The 21,882-nt window shown below is 45.1% G+C and overlaps 1 protein-coding gene across 1 annotated transcript in view; it reads left to right on the forward strand.

The window, feature by feature from the left end:
• The window catches only part of MAMDC2 (MAM domain containing 2), a gene marked incomplete at both ends in the record, with an annotated part of 178,369 nt that overhangs the window by 114,713 nt on the left and 41,774 nt on the right, over window positions 1–21,882 (forward strand). Inside the window, 2 exons of the mRNA XM_080708749.1 lie at window positions 2,215–2,358; window positions 4,714–4,979. Coding sequence (XP_080564875.1) covers window positions 2,215–2,358; window positions 4,714–4,979 — 410 coding nt within the window. The remainder of the gene's footprint in view (window positions 1–2,214; window positions 2,359–4,713; window positions 4,980–21,882) is intronic.

A 21,882-nucleotide genomic window follows, 5' to 3' on the forward strand; every position in this document is an offset into this window, starting at 1 on the left:
TCATTTTCCCAATATCTCCAATAATAACCTTTTAGAACTATGTATTCGTCTGGGCCAAGATTGGATCTTGGATCCCCCGTAGCATTGATTCTAATTCATGTGTGTGTGTGTGTGTGTGTGACACTGGGTGTGAAACCCAGAGGCTTTCCTACCTCCAGGCTATACTCCCAGACCTATTTTTGTACTTTATTTGGAAACAAGGTCTCACTAAGTTGCTGAGAGCTTCACTAATTAGCTGAGGCTGGCTTCGAACCTGTGCAATCCTCCTGTCTCAGCCTCCCAAGCGCTGGGATTACAAGCGTGCGCCACCAAGCCCGGCGATTCTCATTCTTATTGCAACCTCTTTAATCAAGATCATTTCCTAAACCCACTTGAAAAGTTTTTTTTTGAACATCGACAAACTGAGAACATTTTTTAGCAGTGAATAATATTCCATTGTCCCTAAGCAGCATTCCATTTCACCAGCTCACCGCTCCCAGGACTCAAGAGTTTCCTGAGATAATTTTCCAATTCTACAAAGCAGCACCCTTCCTCCCTGGCCCTAGAGCATCCTAAAAGAGTTTGTCAGTGTGCAGACCAGGCCACACTTGGCTAGACTGAACATATCCCACATGACCAGTTACCTCCCCTCTGGACCCAGAAGGCAGTGTAAACAGTGAAGTTTATGAGTCACTAACAGGACTAAAAGTTATTTTTGAAAGTGCAGAGATTTCTTCTGTTCCATCCCCTCCGGACAATCTGGGCTGAGGTGATATTTATAGACTCGGGTAAATGATACCAGAACTCAGCAAAGCCAGAACAATAGCAGTCGCCTTATAGAACTGGCCTGAACGGTATACTTGACACTCTGTGCTGATTTTCTGCAAACAAATCAGCTCCCACTACTGTTGCAGGAGGCTTGGTCCTCAGAGAACCAGACAGAGGCCTGAGCAAGATGAAGCAGGTCTCTTTATTCACTAGTGAGGGCCCAGTGAGCAAAAGCCCCAAATGGTGTCAACATGCAGATTATATAGACCCAGAGAAACAAGTTTTAATTAGATTAGTAACAGGCATGGGAGCTGGGCATGGTAGGCACACCTATAATCCCTATATTTGGGAGGCTGAGACAGGAGAATGACAGCCTCAGCAAGTAGTGAGACTCTCATCAACCTAGTGAGACCCTATTTCCAAGTAAGAAGTAAAATCAGGCTGGGGGCGTAACTTGAAGGTAGAATGAGAATGTCTCTGGGTTCAATCTCCAGGACTAATAATAATAATAATATAACAGGCAGGCAGGGGTACCAATGGGGGAGTCTTGAGTTAGGTTTCATCCATCTTGGGCTCTATATATAGTTGAGACTGGGTGGTGCCATCTTGCTGGACTTAGCTGCTTTATCTTGTGGCTTTAACTGTCTGGAGAGGCCCTCCATTGTTTACCTCAGAGGGGAGGGGCCTTGGAAAAAAAAGCCTTATTCTCTAATTTTTGTCCCTAGGCTTTTAATCGAGTCATCTTCAAGGACATAGCATGGCTCCTGCCGCACTACTCGTGCCAATTATAAACAGACAGCAGTTGGGCTTTCAACAGATTTGTCAACAAAGGAAAATTATTTCTGGAAAACACTATTTCCAAAATATATGTCTTACAGAGAAATTAAGAGTCCCTTAAAATCCTTTCCTTTTCTCTTACTTAAAAAAAAAATTGAGTGAATTTTGGATCATGAACAAGGAATGTAAACACGTGCTAATAATCTTTATATCGTGAAAGGAAATTCCTTTTGAAGTCTGATATTTATTTTTATAGACTGTGAACAGGTCTCCTTCCTCTCCTCCCCTTCAAGAGGAAAAGATCAATTTTCCTGTCATGCTGAAACACTGCTTTGATGTTAACCTGTCAACCTGCCATTCAGGGGGGAAACATATTGTTGGTTTTACCTCCTCCGTCTTCCTTGCACAGCTGTAACCGTGGCATCCATCAGTCAGCTGATGTAGGCCTTCAAGGTCCGTGGGTTTAATCCCAGCATTTGGGAGGCTGAGACAGGAGGATCGCGGTTCACAGTCAGCCTCAGCTACTTAGTGAGGCTCTTTGCAACTCAGTGAGACCCTGTTTCAGAATAAAGAATAAAAAATAGGGCTGGGGGTGTAGCTCGGAAGGCGAATGCCCCTGGGTTCCATCCCCAGACCAGAAAAAAAAAAAAATTCCTTGGGTTTGACTAACTTTGCTTCTTGTTTGCTCAGAGCTTCCTTTCAGTGCCTTGGAAGCGAGCTGCAATTTTGAGGAAGATCTCTGTAAATTTTATCAAGATAAAGAAGGTCCGGGTTGGACCCGAGTGAAAGTAAAACCAAACATGTATCGGGCTGGAGACCACACTACAGGCCAGGGTGAGTTGGAGTCTGTCTGGGAGGGACAGCTTGAGTGATTTCATGCCTCATTAGTTAGTCCTCGTCCATAATTACAAAGACTTGGAGGAAGAGAGAGAGGAAGAGGAGGAAAAGGAAGGGGTATGGAGGGGAGGGGAGGGGAGGAAGAAGGAAAGAAGATGAGAAAGATGTCCACAGCCACAAAGCAAGGATAAGGTAGAGCTGGGATTTAGAAAGAAAAGGCAAACTGGGCATGCTTGTAATCCCAGTACAAGCTGAGAGGCTGTACTGGGAGGCTGAGACAGGAGGATCTCAGGTTCAAGGACAGCTTCAGCTACTTAGTGAGGCCCTCTGCAATTTAGTGAGATACTGTTCAAAAATAAACAATTAAAAGGATAGGGCTGGAGGTATAGTTAGGAGGTAGAATGCCCCTGGGTTCCACCCCCCATACCACAAAAAAAAAAATGAAGACAATGGTAATGTTGTGTTTGACCATCTTTTAAAATTGTAATTCAAATTGCTTTGTAAGCAAAAGTATCTTCCAGTTAAAGAGCCAAACCTTTAGAAAGTATTTTGTTCTTCCCTTTAGATGAAAAACTTTTGAAAAATCCACTGGATTCTGTTTATATGAAATATCCGTAAAAGACAAATAAGTACATAGAGACAGAAAGCAGATTAGTGGCTGCCAGGGTCTAGAGCGGGGATTGAGGAGTGGCTGTTTGATGGGTCTGGGGGTTTTCTTTTGAGGTGAAGAAAATGTTCTGGACCTAGATAGTGGTGATGGCTGTATAGCATTGTGAATGCACTAAATACCACTGAACTGGTAATTGGAGCCCAGTCATTTTAAACAACACAATTTGCTGGACATGGTGGTGTATGTATTCCTAGTATTGGGGCGTCTGAAAGAGGAGGGTCACACATTTGAGGTCAGCCTCCACAATTTAGCAAGGCCCTCAGCAAGAGCAACCAGTTTCAAAATGAAAAATGAACAAGTCTGGGGCTGTAGCTCTGAGGTAGAACGCCCCTGGGTTCAATCCCTAGTACCAAAAAATTATAACAGCCGGGCGTGGTGACGCACGCTTGTAATCCCCGCTCTTGGGAGGCGGAGACAGGAGGATCGCGCTGGTTCGGAGCCAGCCTTGCTGGCTTAAGGGACCCTGTTTCCAAATAAAAAATATAAAAAAAATAGGTCTGTGAGTGTAGCCCGGAGGTAGACGGGCTTCCAGGAACCAAAGTACAAAAAAAAAAAATTTTATAACAGTATAACTGATAACAACTAAACTGTACAGCAAACACGAGATGCCCCAAGAAAATTACAGGGGGAGGAGCAGAAAAAGGAAAACAAGGAGAGTGTGAGTATTTTATTTTATGCCCTGGATTTCTAGGATTTGTGGGTCTGTTTTGAGTTGACTTTGAGGACAGGTGGAAGCTCTTATTTGCTTTATGTTATATAGAACTGAGAGAAGCCGGGCGTGGTGGCATACGCTTATAATCCCAGCACTTGGGAGGCTGAGACCAAAGAATCACGGTTCGCGGACAGCCTCAGCTACTTAGCGAGGCCCTCTGCAACTCAGTGAGACCCTGTTTCAAACATAAAATAAAGGACTAAAAATAGGGCTGGGAGTGTAGTTTGGAGGTACAATGCCCCTGGGTTCCATCTCCAGGGATAGGTTTAACCAAGAGAGTAGCAGGCAAATCCCACAGAGACTGCCGGGCCAGCCAGATACCCCTCCATCTTTGCTGGTCACAAGAGATAGGAAGGAGAAACCTGCTCTGACCCAAACCCACGCACACAGCTCGAGTCAGCTGGTTGACCCAGAGCATTCTCCTCAAGCTGGTTTCCTCCTTCCTGTTTCATGAAAAGTAGTTTTGTTGTTGTTGTTTTGGTTTGGGTTTTTTTTTTTTTTTTTTAGTACTGAGAATTGGACTCAGGAGCACTCTATCTCTGAGATATGTCCCCAGCCCCCTTTTTATTTTTATGTTTAAACGGGATCTCGCTGAATTTTGCTGTGGCTGATCTCAAACCTGTGATCCTCCTGTCTCAGCCTCCCAGGTACTGAGATTACGGATATGTGCTATGTGAGATTACGGATATGTGCTATTACGGATATGACTAGAACCAGGGCTTATGCAAAAGACAATCTATACTAGTTTATGAAGCTTACTTAGGATTGCAGAAGGTATTATTTCAAGAGAGGTACATAAATGTTTTCTATCACTTAAACTGCAACATTAATAAATACCCTCTCTTAAAGCCTTTGGGAATCGTCTCTGCTGACAAATACACTGCTTTATCCAAATTTCCCACTTGATAATCTGGGATGGATTATCTTTCATTGCTCTTGCAATAAAATAAATGCTTTGTCATGTTTGCAGGGTATTACTTGCTGGCCAACACAAAGTTCACATCTCAGCCTGGCTACATTGGAAGGCTCTATGGTCCCTCCCTACCAGGAAACTTGCAGTATTGTCTGCGTTTTCATTATGCTATCTATGGATTTTTGAAAATGAGTGATACCCTAGCAGTTTATATCTTTGAAGAAAACCACGTGGTTCAAGAGAAGATCTGGTCAGTGCTTGAATCCCCACGGGGTGTGTGGATGCAAGCCGAAATCACTTTTAAGAAGCCCATGCCTACCAAGGTACAGTACATTCTGTGTTCTCTCTGTCCATTTTCAGTTGACAACTGGGTTAGTGGATTTCTCTTTAGTTACTGCCAACTGGTAATGTGTTATTTTCCTTATGTTAAGATTGACAACCACAACCCACCCCCTACCTCTGCCGTCTACAAGCTAATTCTTCAGTCAGTTCTTTCCCATTTTCTGTGTCTGAATCATGACCACCCAGGGAGTTGGCTTATTTTTTATAACATTCCCTGTGGATGGTTCTAAGGCAAACACACACACACACACACACACACACACACTCTCTCTCTCTCTCTCTCTCTCTCTCCTTTCTTTCTCTCTCTTTCTCTCCTTCTCTTTGTCTCTCATACACAAACCAGTAAGAATGTTAGGATTAAAAATGATGAAATCACTGAGCCTGGCTTTGTCTTAAGATTTTAAGGTCACCAACCTAAGATGAGTTGAACACAGAATAAGATGCAAGCTAAAATATGGAGTCTGCCCTGCCCCAAAGAATTTACATAAGGGAACATCAGCCGCTGATTTTGATAGCAACAGGAATACAAAGCAGACCTTTATTGCAAGGGGAATGCAAAACAAAGCAGTAATCTCCCAGGCTTAGCAGCTCATAAACTTAAGGAAGTTTTACACATGCAATAAACTCTGTCAACTACAACCTAGATAAGAAACTAGTGTGGGAAAATTCATTTTGCTTCAGCCTATCAATCATTCAACAAATATTTATTGAATATCCTCTCTGTGCAAGAAAAAGGCTCAAAGAAAGAAAAGAAAGATCCTTTCCTCCAAACAGCTAACTCTCACAATGGGAGCTCAATACATATGGTTGAATTAATGGGTGAATCAGTTGATCACACTAATTCAGTTGATCAGTTGATCACAGTTGTCCAGGAATTACCCAGAGTCCAGGCTCTCCAGGAAAAGCTTCCAACCTAATAGAGCAGACGAATCCTCTTCACATTCATAGCCTGAATTTCTCTTAATTGCAACCACCTGGACAGAATCTTAGCTATTTAGAACTCTCTTTTGTGTGTGTGTTCTCTCTCTAAGCTACACACCCACCCCTATTTTACTTTTATTTTGAAACAGGGTCTCACTAAGTTGTGAAGGAACTCACTAAGTTGATGAGGCTGGTCGGGAACCTGTGATCCTCCTATTTCAGCCTCCCAAGGCTTGTCCTGGGATTACAAACCTGTGCCACCCTGCCCAGCTATCTAGAGCTTTCTGTTAAAGAAATTCTGGACATCATTCCCATTATGATGTTGCTTGGCTACTTTTCATCTGTTGGAACATCTACCAGGATGTGATTAAACCTTTACAATAATTAATGAAAGATCTCTGAAAATCTCTGCAGAATTCCTTTCCATTGCTAGGCAAGAATGCCATGCCAGGTGCCTTACGAATTTCTAAAAGACTTGAACTAATTCACAATACAAGAATAGAAACAGACAAGTGTTTCCACAACTTCACAGGTGCTGCTTGTTATTTTGGGCTGATTAAGTAAGCAGTGTTTTTGGAGGTATTCCCTGCTTAATTCCATCAAAGGATCACCCGATGAAACTGCTAGGGTGTCAGAGAATAGAGAATTTGTCCTTTTCTTCTCTGACCACCAAACCTCCCAGCAATGGCACACTTCTTCCCCGGCCATATAGAGAGTAATGGACCCAGAGCCCACGGGGCAGGGAAGTTCTGGCAGCCCTGGTTAGAAATGGGGCATGGATGCTGCCCCTGCAGATGAAGAGATGGCACGGTTCGGCACCAGGACCCCTGGATGTGTGGCAAAGGGGGCTCATGGTTCTTGGCCAATGTCTGATGAGCCTCGGCTGTTCCTCAGAGAGTAACCGCGCTGTTGGCCATGATAGCGGCGTGTACCGAGCAAGAAGGTGCTAGCGTTCACTTGCTTACAGAACACATACAAGCGGAAAGGGACATACAAAACCTATTTTAAGAAAAGAAATGAAAACTCAAGTTTCTATCCCCACTCCCTACCCCTAACTGAAGCTCTGATTTTGGTTTTCTGATGGTTTCCGCTGTAATTCTAAACACTATATTTCCATCACTTATTTATTTATTTTACATTACTGGGGATGGAACCCAGGGACATTCTACCTCCAAGCTATACCCCCAGCCCTAGTTTTTATTCTTTATTTTGAAACAGGGTCTCACTGAGTTGCAGAGGGCCTCACTAAGTAGCTGAGGCTGTCCCCAAACGGTGATCTTCCTGTCTCAGCCTCCCAAATGCTGGGATTACAAGTGTGCGCCACCACGCCCGGCTTCCATCACTTATTGAATTGTTCTTTATCCTTAGTAGTATTTGCAGACTCTTTGCTATGAAAGATAAGGAATTTAGCTCATTTGTACTATTCTGTCTTCTTTTTCTTCTATTCCTCAAAAAATTTAGTTATGTTATTTAATTGGCCTTTTTCTTGGCTCCCCTTAAAATTTTAATACACCCATACATATATTTTAGGGCCCGTAAACGTTGGATGGTATCTATCTTGTATGTGTGTGTCGTGGAAGGACTGAACTCAAGAGTACTCTACCTCTGAGCTACATCCCCAGACTTTTTATTTTTGTTTTGAAACAGGGTCTCACCAGGTTGCTGGGTCTTGCTTAATTGCTGAGGCTGGTGTCAAACCTATGATACTCCTGTCTCAGCCTCCCAAGTACTGGGATTACAGTCGTGCTCCATGGCACCTGACTAAATAGTATCTCTTATCACCCCACTATGTAAGACGAATACATTTCTACCCCACACATTGCTCTTCACCGCTCTTTCCCCCTCCTTTTCTCAGATTCTCTCAGATAAACAATTCTTTGATATCGTTACGGTTGATAGCATTTACATTCCTACAACTGAACCTTCTGTGCTTTGCCTGTGGCTGGATTTCCCAACATGGGTCCTTTTGGCATCATAAAGAGGACTTTTCTACTTTTGCAGGGCAGCAGCCCACTCATTACCAGATTTTTAACATCTGTGATTATTGTAACAAGCAAAATTATTTGCACACATTTCCAAATGGCCCCACAGGTGCCATGTTATCCTTGGATGAAAACCAGTGGTCAACAAGTTGATTGTGAAAATTGAAATTAAAGCCCAACCCCACTTGTAATTTATGTTTGCTCCCCTGCCATCTGTCCTCTTCCTGGCAGCACAGTTACCGCGATGAAACTTCCCCAGCCGTGACCCTCGGCGTCCTCTTGCTCTCGGGGAGGCTGTGTGTGCTCTGATGTCGGCCGCCTCCCCAGCTCCTCTTCTCAATCACACCGAACGATCAGTTCCTGGAACACACGCTGCTCTCTCCGCCTTGGGCTATTGCACACGCCTCTGCCTACACCATTCTTTTTTATATCTCAGTTTAACCATCACTTCCTCAGCGAATCCTTCTCTCATCCCACCTCCCAGAACAGGCTAAGGTCTCCTGAGCACCATGTGTTTCTCCTTCATCTTTTTTGGGGAAAGCGTGTCACAGTGATCCGGCACATACATACAAGAGTTCTGGGTTTGCAATCCTAATTCCATCCCTTACTAGCATTGACTACTAGGTCAGCTTTCTTAACCTCTTTCCTCCTTACTTTTCCATTTGGAAGCAAAAGCTTCACAGAGTACATATACACAGATAATGCTCAATAAATGTCTGTTAAGTTGGGCGTAGTGATGCAAACCTGTCATCCCAGTACTTGGGAGGCTGAGACAGGAGGATCGCAGGTTCACGGCCAGCCTCAGCTACATAGTGAGGCCCTCCGCAACTTCATGAGAATCTATTTCAAAATAAAGAATAAAAAAATAGGGCTGGGGGTATGACTTGGAGGTAGAAAGCCCCTGGGTTCAATCTTAAGTATGGCACACACACACAAAAAAATCACTTGGAGAGCTCTTAAAATGCCAATGGCCAGGTTTTACCCCATCCAAGGAAAGCAGACAGGGAGATGGGGATCAGCACAAGGGAAGCTTGCCGGGGTGTGCTCTTGGACACCGCTGGCTGGGAACAGAGGGGAGCAGGACTGGGCGAGGGGCCGCTTGGGCTGCACGGCCCTCTCAGTGGAGACCTCGGCTGACTTGCAGGGACTCTGAAGCCACATGGCCTTGCTCAGTTGCCCTGAGGTGAGCAGTATATAGAGTCACGTGTCAATCATCCTTAGATGCTCTGCCTTGGGAAGAGGACGTTCCCTTAGACAGGCAGTGGCCTTCAGCTGGCCACTCTCCAGAGAGACCCAGGCTGAGTACTGTGCTGGCAGCATGGCCAGCAGCTGGGGGGGCAGAAGCCCTTGTGAATCCATATTTTATGACATGCCTGTATCACTTAATATCAAGAGTTGTGCTCTAAATAACCAACAGTGATCAAAACAGAAAAGGAAAGAGTAAGAGAGTCCGTCTGTTTAGACTTGCGTTCAGCTAAGCTACACTGACACCAGGCTTGGCAGGTCAGCAGGTGCTAGGGAGGCGCCAGGCATAGACACATTTGGTGTGTGTGGCGGCCACACCCCGGTCCCCACCTGACATGCAGATGTTCCTGTTAACACACAGCTGGGCGGTGCAGAGTTACGTCAATGATCTTTCTGCCCCCAAATCCCAAGTCAGAGCTGTGGTCCTTGTGTGTGGTTTTAATCTAGAATTCCCCACCCCCACCACATTCAAAACCTCAGAGATGCCAGACATCACGCCATATGCCAGTACTTGGGAGGCTGAGACAGGATGATCAGAGGTTCTAGGTCAGCCTCAGCAATTTAGCGAGACCCTGTTTAAAAATAAAATAGGGCTGGGGGTGTAGCTCAGTAGAATGCCCCTGGGTTCAATCCCCAGCACTCCCCCCCCCAAAAAAAAATCTTCAGAGATAACAGTTTTCCAGAAATCTAACACCAAACCCATGTGACTATTTCTCATATGTGGTTTCTCTCTGCAGAGAGTAGACATTTCTCCAAATATCCTTGTCATGGAGAAAGAAGTGTTAAGTCACAGAGCACCCCACAATAAGCACAGGAAAAATTCTTGACAGCTGCTACCGGCTGTCCAGAAGTTTCTATTGGCTGTTCCCTGTTGCTTACTAGCTCAGTGCATATTTTAACTTATTCTAAACTGATAACAGTTTAAAAGAGTTTTCTGAGCATATTGAGCTCAGCAGACATTTTAGAATAGTTGGAATCTATGATGACTGAGATTCTTGAGCTTGCTGCATCCTCTAGAGTTTCAGTTCAACATGGATCAAAGCCAGAGTCAAAGTGGCTTTTTATCAAGTATGTATCCTATGCCAAGCAGCATCCTCTCATTCAATTTTTAAACAACAGGATAAAATAACCAATTACAAAGGAAGAACTAAAGGTTCAACAAGTTAAAAGTAGTTGGATTCTTCCTATTTTCTTCACACTCTCTTCTTAATTCCAGACAAAACCCTTAAAGGATATGCCTAAAATTCATCTGAAACATGTCCTTGTCTCCTTCTCCCCAGCCATCCCTCTAGATGAAACCACCACCATATTCCCCTAAACTGTTGGGATAGCTTTATACCCAGGTTATCTGCTTCCATGGTGTTCTCTCTCGACTCCACATGCAGTGATCAGAATCACATTCCCTGAACAGTGGTCAGATCATGACAGTTCCCTGCATAAAGCTGTTCTACATCCTCTAGAATGAAGCTTTGTCCCATCCGGTGGTCTACAGAGCCCCATGCAACCTGCTCCCTGCCTGCGTTGCTGACTTCGCCTCCCTCTGTTCCCCCTCTCCCTCTATGACCACACAGGCACACCGTCCACCAGTCACACAGACCCCTGTCTGCCGAGTCCCAGGGCCTTTGGGCACATAGGCCCCTCTGCGTGGGATGCTCCTTCCCCGGCTCCCCCCACATCAGGCTGGTTCGCCTGCTTGTCCTCAGCCAGGAGCTTCCTCTCAGAAAAGAACTTTGCTGACCAACTGCCCAGTTTACAACCTCTGTCCTGTCCTCATTATTTCCCAGCACAGCATATAGGAGTTATCTCAACCTGAAGTCATCTTAATTTATTAGTTTACTTATTTTTTGCCCATCTCTCTTCTTTAGGAAAAACTAACCTCCATAGGGACAATGACCTTTTCAGACTCATTCATCTCTGTATCCATAGCATCTGGTACCATGGCTGGTGCAAAGCAGGTCATCAGCAAAATTCTACTCAGTAAACTGTGTCTGGTACATATGTGGTCATTGGATGAAGGAAGGAGTGAGCAGACTTTTCAGGGATGGTGAATGGCAGAGCCGAGGGCCATTCTGACATTCGTACCAACTCTGACACCTGTCCCTCGGTGCAGGGGTCTTGGTATGTCTAGATCTATCCAGACTTAGCCGGGTGTGGTAGTGTATGGAGACAGGAGGGTTGCAGGTTCAAGACCAGCCTAAGCAATTTAAAGAGACCCTCAGCAATTTAGTAAGACTCTGTTTCAAAACAAAAATAAAAAGGAGAGCCGGGCATATGGTGCACGCCTGTAATCCCAGTACTTGGAAGGCTGAGACAGAAGAATTGTGGGTTTGCGGATAGCCTCAGCAAATACTGAGACTCTTATCAACCTAGCGAGACCCTGTTTCCAAATAAGAAATAAAATTGGGCAGGGGGGTGTAGCTTGAAGGTAGAATGCCTCTGGGTTCAATCCCCACTACCACACAAAACTAGATAAATAAATAAATGCACAGACAAATAAAAGTAAAAAGGGCTGGGAGTATAGATCAGAGGTAGAATGCCCCCTGGGTTCAATCCTCAATACCAAAACAAAAAACAAAAAACTCTCCAGTCTTAGAGAATATGCTATCATGCAGCTGTAAGATTTTGGCCAAGATTAATTAAGATACACCATGTAAAGCCTTTAACATAGTACCTGGCATATAGTAAACATTTATTAAATTTGGCTGAGTAGAACACAGGGCATGGTGGTCCATACTTGTACTCCTAGTTCTTGGGAGGCCAAAATAGGAGGATCACAGTTTTTTAATTGCTTCAGCAATTTAGCGAGGCCTTCAGCAACTTAGTGAGACCCTGTTTCAGAATAGAAAATAAAATAGGGCTGGAGGTGTAGATCAGAGGTAGAATGCCCCTGGGTTCAATCCCTAGTACAAGAAAGAAAGAAAGAAAGAAAGAAAGAAAGAAAGAAAGAAAGAAAGAAAGAAAGAGAGAGAATAAAAGAGGGAGGGAGAGAGAGAGAAAGAAAGGAAGGAAGAAAGAAAGGAAGAAAGTTTTTCTAGGTCACAGCACATACTTAGCACATATATAATTCTTTATCCTGATATTCGCTATAAAGTACTGTTTAAACTAAAAATCAGATCAAAGTTAAGTCTTTTTTAGCAGTACTAGTCTTTCTTAAAGAAATGGCAGCTTTTACACACTCATGTACAGCTATGGTCTTTTTCTTAACGTTTAGAAAACATTGTGAAAGGCAGGAATTGTGAAAGGCTCTCTGGGTCTGATTCCCCTGGTGCTGTATTGAATGGAGTGCAGATGATCAAGAGTTGCTCTGCGTCTTTCATACACCACAAAGAAAATGATGAGGACAACAGCTCACTCCCAAATGCTTTTCCTAAAAGCCTGATGTCAGGAGAGAGTAGAGAGTGGTTGTCAAAACTTCCGTGATGACAGAACACAACCATTAGCTATTACACCTTCAAATCGCAAGTTTAGCATATGCTTGGTCGCCCTAGCACTTATATCAGGCCCTGCAGTACCTTCTGGGCTGCACCCTCTCCTCCCTTTCACAAAGATCTTTCAGGTTGGGATGAATACAATATCATATGTATTAAACGTTTCTTTGGGGGAAGGTGTTAAAAAATCCACAAACGAGACAATGGCCACACATTCTCTTTCTTTTAGGTCTGACTTAATTATCACCTCGGCAGTCATTAAAATCTTCATGGTAACCAGGTATGGTGGTGCATGCATGACTTAGTCCTAGTACTTGGAAGGCTGAGACAACTTAGCTCTCAGCAACCTAGCAAGACACTAATAAAATAGAGCTGGAGTGTAGCTCAGAGTTAGAATGCTGCTGGGTTCAATCCCTAGCGTGTGCGCGCACATGTGCGCACACATACACACAAATTTATGGTAAATCCTTCTAAGTCTATATCATCTCCCTACTGCCACACCTCCTGGCTTCACTCACTGGCCCCTGGGAGCCCTCAGCTGCTGCTTTAGTCCCGGCATCTCAGCACAGCTGGGGCAAATGAGGATAGCTTCTACCACCCCTCTGTGCTGCTGGGGAAGCCGTTCATTCATCTCACCTCTTCTGGATTTTCTTAGTCTCCTTTCTAGACGCACAGATCCATTTTCTATTTCATTCACATGTTTCCAACTTGAGCCTCCCTGTCCAAATTCTTAGGATGTGACCTCGGGGACTCATCTCCCAGGAAGATGAAGACTCTAACGTGCACGCCTTCTGTTACTCTCTGAATCTTCACCTGCTGCCATCTCCTGATCAATCTGACCAAGGATGTATTGCCCTTGCCCTCATTCAAAGCCAGCCTCCCCACCTCTACTTTTGATCTCACCCGCCTGCCTGCTCTGGGTTTATATCTCATAAATTATTCCCTCTCGTAAATCTTTTTTCTCTATTCATCTTTTGCCAACATATGTTGGTCTCTTGCATTCAATACAAGCGAACAACAAACTTTCCTTTCATCTCTGAACATTTAAGCTCCACCCACCCGGTCCCATTCTTTTAGCCGTGAAACTTTCTGAAAAATGCATGCCACTGGAGCACTTGTCTGTGCTCCAGTGCCTTTTCCCACCCCTCAAATCCTCATGCTCCACCCTTTGTCTTCCTTCCTGCAGTGTGCCTTCAAAGGCTTATTAACAGCAAAGTCTTCCGAATTGATCTTGACACCAGAATCATTGTATCTGAGAAAATCTTACTTTCTTAAAATCTAGCTCAAGTGCCTCTTCTTTTAGTCATTGACTTGTGTTTACTTGTTGGAATGAAACTGGTGTAATAAAACAGCAATAGGTCAGGAATATGAAGACTTGGCTTTGAGTCTTTTTTTTTTTTTTTTTGAGGGGAAATACTGAGAATTGAACCCAAGGGCATTCTACCTCTGAGTTATACCCTTAGCCCTATTTTATTTTTTATTTTGAAATAGGGTATCCCTAAGTTGCTGAGGCTGGCCTGGAACCTGGGATCCTCCTGCCTCAGCCTCTGAAATACTAAGACCTATAGGCCTGTGCCACTGGACCCGGAGGCTTTGAATCTTGACTCTAGACTTAACATGAAAATCAAAAAGTCATGTCACTTCTTCATGAAATAAGAACATGTTTTAGATGACATCTAAGCCTCTCCTACTTCTTGTTAGGTTTTTCAACATCTTAATGGTAGGAACTGTTTTCATGTCGTAAAACACTGTTTTGTGGATAGCTCTCCCTATTTCTTTATTTCTGCTTGCAAAATTCTTCTTATAGAAAATAAAATGTTGAAGTTTAAATCTGTGGTTCAGATTTCCACTTTAAAAATCTTCCTTTTATAATTGTGCCCTTAAAGAATGACAATGTAAATGATGATAAAACACCTAGCATTCTGATTTTTTTTAAGGCAGCATTTAAAAGTTTCATTAAGTCAGGTGTGGTGGCGCACACTTGTAATCCCAGCGCTTTGAGACAGGAGGATTGCACTGGTTCGAAGCCAGCCTGAACTACTTAGTGAAGCTCTCAGCAACTTAGTAAGACCTTGTTTCCAAATAAAGTATAAAATAGGTCTGGAAGTGTAGCTTGGAGGTAGAAAAGCCCCTGGGTTTCATCCCCAGTACCAAATAAATAAATAAATAAATAAATAAATGTTTGAGTAAATAAAAAAATCAAAGCCAGGTATGGTAGTGCATGACTGTAATTCTAATACTTGGGAGGCTGAGACAGGAAGATCACAAGTTCAAGGCCAGCCTCAGCAACTTAGACCCTCATCAACTTAGTAAAAGCATTTCAAAGTAAAAAGGGATGGGGGCGTAATTGGGAGGTAGAAGACCCTGTATTCAATCTTGTGTACCAAAAGGAAAAATAAAAAAGAGCAAGCCTAGAAAGTTTGTGGAGAAATTTATTAATAGGTGGCAATAACAAGACCTCCTGCTGTAAAGAGATTAAGGAAACAGAACCAATGTGTAGTCAAGATACGTGAGAGGAGATGAATCTCTCATCACATTTCATGTGTCTGGGAACACTGGGAGAGGACTCCAGCAGGATATCAATGTCTCAGCATTATTAAAGCATTATTTTGTACTGCTGAGTACAAAATAGAGATAGCAAGATCATTAATTACTGACAAGATCATCCACACAGTTTAGACCAGATCAGGGTGGTTTTGTTTTTTTGTTTTGTTTTGTTTTGTTTTTGCTGGTCCGGGGATGGAACCCAGGGGCATTTGACCTCCGAGCTACACCCCTCCCCTATTTTTTATTCTTTATTTTGAAACTGGGTCTCACTGAGTTGCAGAGGGCCTCACTAAGTAGCTGAGGCCGTCCGCGAACCGCGATCCTCCAGGTCTCAGCCTCCCGAATGCTGGGATTACAAGTGTGTACCACCACGCCCGGTGTGGTTTTGTATAAATAAGAAGGAAAATGCTTCTGTCAAGTGGAACAGGTTTCAATGTCAAATTGAACAGAAGAATAAAGAAGGAGCCTACTGTTGAGTTATTCTAGTCGACTCAGCATCAGTCGCCAGCCCAGAAATTCCACGCTACTTTGCATATGAATGAGGCAGTCCCCTTCTCTTTTGGTTCCATTTATTTTTAGGTAGTTGTTGATGGCTTTTGCAGTGCGTGTCAACTGATGGGAAAATGACTGGAAAGACTGATTAGCAGAACTGGTAGCTGTGAACGCACAGCTTACACAAGCATATGTTCATGTCATCGGTCGGAACATTCTTTCATGACTTCCTTGAGTAATTAATTTCATGGAATATTGCTGGGATGGCTCATTTGCCCTCCTAGCACTGAAAAGACAGAGTAGGCATTCTTGTCCATAATTTTACTAATAGGCTTAGTTAGGCAAACATTTATTCCAAGGTTTGCTTGTAAACCTAAAAATACTACTTCCTCACCATACTTCCAAATTTCTATCCTTTGAATATTTTGCAGCCTTGTAACTGCTGCATTTTAAGGGACTCTCTCTCAACTTCTGGATGATGCAATATTTTCCCTTAGGGGGCAGAATGTGGCACTGGGGATTGAACCCAGGATTATTCCACCTTCAAGGAACACACTCAGCCCTTCTTATTTTTTATTTTTATTTTTATTTTTTTTATTAATTTATTTTTTAAATTGGTGCATTGTAGTCATATATCAATCACATTGGAGTACAAGACTTGAGAGGATATACAAGCACACATCATCCAATTAGCCCTCCTCCAGCCCCCATCCCATCCCCTCCCCCTCCCTCCATCCCACACTTCTTTGGTGATTTACTTTGATACATTTGTTTATGTACCTCCTGCGTTTTAAAGAGGCTCCGTCCTCCAGTATTACATACCTTCTGATTGGTCACATTAGTTGCTTCACTATAGGGCCCTTTCTATAGCTCAACCTCTTCCTGTTGCCCTTTTCCTCCTAGTTATTGCTGATTAAGAGAAGCGTCTGATTTATATTTTCTGCGATATTTCTCTGTGCATGCTGCGTTGCAAGTACCGATCCCACTCTTGATGGTCCCATAGTGGCCTGGCTATTCAGTGGACTGATCCAGACCTCGCTGGCTCAAGCAGAGGCCTTGTCTCATGGGAGGCCCCAGTTCTGGTCTCGCTGGCCCCTGAACCGGTCTAACCCCTAAGCTGGCTTTGGTCCCAGCCTTGGAGGCCGCAGGAGTGAATTTGCCTCACGCCAGCCTCCGATGCTGGCCATTGGCCCCTGCACTGGTCTAACCCCTTGGCAGGATTCCAATCCCGGCCTCGGAGGCCAGAAACCAGCCTAGCCTCATGGCAGGCTCCAATGCCGGCCTCGTTGGCCCCAGCACCAGCCTAACCCCTCGGCAGGCTCCGATACGGATTTGGAGGCCCCAGTACCGGTCTTGCCTCAAGGCAGGCTCCGATGCCGGCCTCACTGGCCCCAGCACCAGCCTAACCCCTCGGCAGGCTCCGATCCCGGCCTCGGAGGCCCCAACACTGGTAATGCCTCACGGCAGGCTCCGATGCCGGCCTCACTGGCCCCAGCACCGGCCTAACCCCTCGACAGGCTCTTATCCTGGCCTCGAGGCCCCAGTACCGGCCTTGCCTCAAGGCAGGCTCCGATGCCGGCCTCACTGGCCCCAGCACCGGCCTAACCCCCGGCAGGCTCCGATGCCGGCCTCGATGGCCCCAGCACCGGCCTAACCCCTCGGCAGGCTCTTATCCTGGCCTCGGAGGCCCCAGTACCGGCCTTGCCTCAAGGCAGGCTCCAATGCCGGCCTCGCTGGCCCCAGCACCGGCCTAACCCCTCAGCAGGCTCTTATCCTGGCCTCGGAGGCCCCAGTACCGGCCTTGCCTCACGGCAGGCTCCGATGCCGGCCTCGCTGGCCCCAGCACCGGCCTAACCCCTCGGCAGGCTCTTGTCCTGGCCTCGGAGGCCCCAGTACCGGCCTTGCCTCAAGGCAGGCTCCGATGCCGGCCTTGCTGGCCCCAGCACCGGCCTAACCCCTCGGCAGGCTCTTATCCTGGCCTCGAGGCCCCAGTACCGGCCTTGCCTCAAGGCAGGCTCCGATGCCGGCCTCACTGGCCCCAGCACCAGCCTAACCCCTCGGCAGGCTCCAATCCCGGCCTCGGAGGCCCCAGCACTGGTAATGCCTCACGGCAGGCTCTGATGCCGGCCTCGCTGGCCCCAGCACCGGCCTAACCCCTCGGCAGGCTCTTATCCTGGCCTCGGAGGCCCCAGTACCGGCCTTGCCTCAAGGCAGGCTCCGATGCCGGCCTCACTGGCCCCAGCATCGGCCTAAGCCCTCGGCAGGCTCTGATCCCGGCCTCGGAGGCCCCAGCACTGGTCATGCCTCAAGGCAGGCTCCGATGCCGGCCTCACCGGCCCCAGGACCGGCCTAACCCCTCGGCAGGCTCTTATCCTGGCCTCGGAGGCCCAAGTATCGGACTTGCCTCATGGCATGCTCTGATGCCAGCCTTGCTGGCCCCAGCACCGGCCTAACCCCTCAGCAGGCTCCGGTCCCGTCCTCGGGGGCCCCAACACTCGCCTTGCCTCACGTCAGGCTCCGATGCCGGCCTCGCTGACCCCAGCACCGGCCTAACCCCTCAGCAAGTTCCGGACCTGACCTCAGAGGCCCTAGCACAAGCCTTGCATCATGGCAGGCTCCAATGCCGGCCTCGCTGGCCCCAGCATCGGTCTAACCCCTCTGCAGGTTCCAATCCTGGCCACGGAGGCCTCAGTAGTGGCCTTGCCTCACAGCAAGCTCCGATGTCGGCCACTGGCCCCGGCGCCCGCCTAACCCCTCAGCAGGTTCCGATCACTGTCTCTGTGGTTATTATTTCAAAGGTTCCAGTTGTAATGTATCAGATCTCTGCCTCCCCCGAATATTGGCCACTGGCATTGCCACTGCCTCCACCGTTTCAAATCCTTCCCAGGCTCTTTTTCCACTCTGAATGTTGTCCAGTGTTCCTAAGCATGCGTGATGGTAGCATTCGACATTTGGTGTAATTTCTCCAAAAAAATAAAGTTGGTAAGATCCGGTTTCTGCTTCTCCTGAATACAAGTCTCCACCACCATCGCGGAGAACTCTTTCAACACCGCATTTCTCCTTGGTCTCCGCTAAACTCTCTCCTTACATGTGATGTCTGAGATTTTTAACAATATAGAGAAATAGCAGTCCTCTTTCACAGCGAATTTTTCCATAAGTTCCAGTGCATTTAGATAAGTTTTGTCTGCATCTCCAGTGTCCTGTCATCCATAACGGCTTTCTTACCTCCTCTCCGATATTTTTCTTTATCTTTTTCTGTTCTGGGCCCGGTTTCTCCAGGGGTCTGGCGTGCTACTCGCAGTTCAGCCCGGGGCCCAGAGTCCCGGGCCCCAGCTGGCATGCCCCGCGCGCGACCCCTGCCCAGAACCCAGCATCTTACTGGGCCTGGTTTCTCCAGAGGTCTGGTGTGCTACTCGCAGTTCGGCCTGGGGCCCAGAGTCCCGCGATCTGGGCCCCATCTGGCGTGCCCCGCCCGCGACCCCCGCCCAGAACCCAGCGTCTTACTGGGCCTGGTTTCTCCAGGGGTCTGGCGTGCTACGCGCAGTTCGGCCCGGGGCCCAGGGTCCCGCGACCCGGGCCCCCCTTATTTTTTATTTTGAAACAGGGTCTCACTAAGTTATTGAGGATCTACTTCTCACTAAGTTATTGAAAAGCTCAATCCCCTGTACCAAAAATAAATAAATGAATAGATAATAAATGTATAAGTTTACTCTAATAAATCATAAACAAAAAGTTAACTAAGCAATAGGAAAGAAGATAAGATAGATAGAGGCAAATCAGAAAAAAAAAAAGAAAACTAGAAAATAAATGCATGAATTTATCCAACCTCATTTATATCAGACATTTTTTAAGTAACAAATAACACATTTGTTTAGCAACCGGATAAAAATATTTTTTAAAATATAGTACCCTGAAGTGTGATGTTTATATTAATAGCTGTATTTATACTTTTTTTCCTGTTTGTAGTATTTGTAGTGTTAATAAAAATAAACCTTTCACTTGAGAAAGAAAATATGGGGGTTGGAAATATAGCTCAGTGGTAGAGCACATGCCTACCATGTAAAAGGCCCTGGATTTAATACCCAGCACCTCAAAAAAATAAAGAAAGAAGAAAATATATACATATATATGTATATTTATATATGTATATTAAAAATCTTTTTACTTTAGACCCGTATGTAAACATATATAAATAAATATAGATTTGGGGATAGGAAGTAAATTTTTTAAACTAATGTATATGAGCTGGGCGTGGTGGCGCACGCTTGTAATCCCTGCGCTTGGGAGGCTGAGACAGGAGGATCGCACAGGCTCGAAGCCAGCCTCAGCTACTTAGTGAGGCTCTCGGCAACTTAGTGAGACCCTGTTTCCAAATAAAATATAAAATAGGTCTGGGAGTATAGCCCAGAGGTAATAAGCCTCTGGGTTCCACCCCCAGTACCACCAAAACAACAAAAAAATTAATGTATATGAGGATACACATATATATGTATAAAATACATCATGTATATATGCACACACATATACACATATGAGTTATATATAAATACATATATATGCATATATAGGCCTATGTATGTATGTAATGGTATATAAATACCATTATCCTGGAAAGGTGAGGATGCAAAGAAATAAGGATTCTCACATGCTCTGGTATGAGGGAAATTTATATTATGGTACTTTGTTTCAATTATAATTCAATTACATATATCAGGAGGAAAACAAGCTCCCATCCGTGCATATCTTCTGGCATGACAATTCCATTTCTAGGGATTTGTCATAAAGAATCATGGTCTTGTGCAATGATTTCACTACCAATGTTCAACCCAGTGATGTCTATAATACTGAAAAATGGAAATTACCCACCTGCCCATTGTTAGCATTGTTTAAATAAACTGTGTCATAACTGAAAAGTGCTTAGAGTTATGCCAACTGTGACCCTCAGGTCTTTACAGAGCCATACAGCTTCTTGGCAATCACTGAAAATGTGGCCATCATTTGTCCCTGTGCCTCAGACACAGTAGAGTCACATCAGTATTCCTGTTGGGGTATTTGCAGGGAACCGCTAAAAATATCTACTGTCTTCCCTCGGCCCGGGAGACATTTATCTGGAGCAGAGTGAACCCTTGGGAGTCAAGACAGAGACCTGGAGTCTTTTTTTTTTTTCCTCTCCTTATTGATTGCATTCTATGTCTCTTCAGGTAGTTCTGACATTTTGATGTCTCTTTCAAAGACAGCCATAACCATAACTCCATGTTATGATGTCTCCCCTTGGACATGACAGTTAAATTGGCCATTATATTACATTACATTGGTCTGGGAAGTGTTTTAGCAGGAAAGCTCACTGAGGGTGTGGGGGCAAAGATGAGCCACCTCAGCAAGATGAGACCCTCAGCAACCTAGCCAGACTTGCTCTTTTAAACTAAAAAATAAAAAGGGCTGGGAGTGTGGCTCAAAGGTAGAATGTTCCTTGTCGCCTGAGGAATATACATATAAAGTAAGAGGTATTCATTCACATCTGTTTTTCTTCAGTAATGAACAGTGTATGGAATAATTAGATATAATAATATCCTCGTGTTTAGGGTATGGAATTAGATTCTTAAACACTGAGGATGATGCCCGACTACCTTTGTCCAATGTTCATTTTTTTCCCAGATGCTTTCATGTTTATTTTCCGTTTGAATCTTCAACATTAATTGTGTGGGATTGACTCTCTGTGTGCCCTGATGAAAAGAGCATAAACTTTGGAGGCAGACTTAGCTCCCAAAACAAAGGAAAGGAAGTGAGAAGGGGTACACGTGAGGATGAGATTGTAGGTGTGGATGTGGGGGGCTGTAGGATCCTTCACGGAAGAACTACATTTTCAGTGCAGAATAGGAAGGTAATGTCATCAGCTGGGAGAGAAAAGGTCGCTGAGGTAAGGGAAGAGGTGCTATGCAGAGGATAAGAGGTTATGGCTGGTTCCATGTTGGCCAGTTAGGAAATTCAGCCATGACCTATGTAAGATTCAGGCTTAGATGCCTGGTAACCAGTGTAGTGGGGAGAAGGTATGATACCTTTTCTCTGTATTATAAGGGCTTATGACAACACTCTTAATTACAAAAGATAGTTTTTGTTGTTGTTGTTGTGGTGGTGGTGGTGGTGGTGGTGTGTGTGTGTTTGTGTTACTGGGGATTGGACCCACAAGCATTCTACCTCTGAGCTAAACCTTCAGATCTATTTTTATTTTTTGAAACAGGGTCTCACTAAGTTGTGCAGGGTCTTACTAA

Source organism: Muscardinus avellanarius (genome assembly GCF_963383645.1).
Source record: "Muscardinus avellanarius genome assembly, chromosome: 13".
Lineage (NCBI taxonomy): Eukaryota > Metazoa > Chordata > Mammalia > Rodentia > Gliridae > Muscardinus > Muscardinus avellanarius.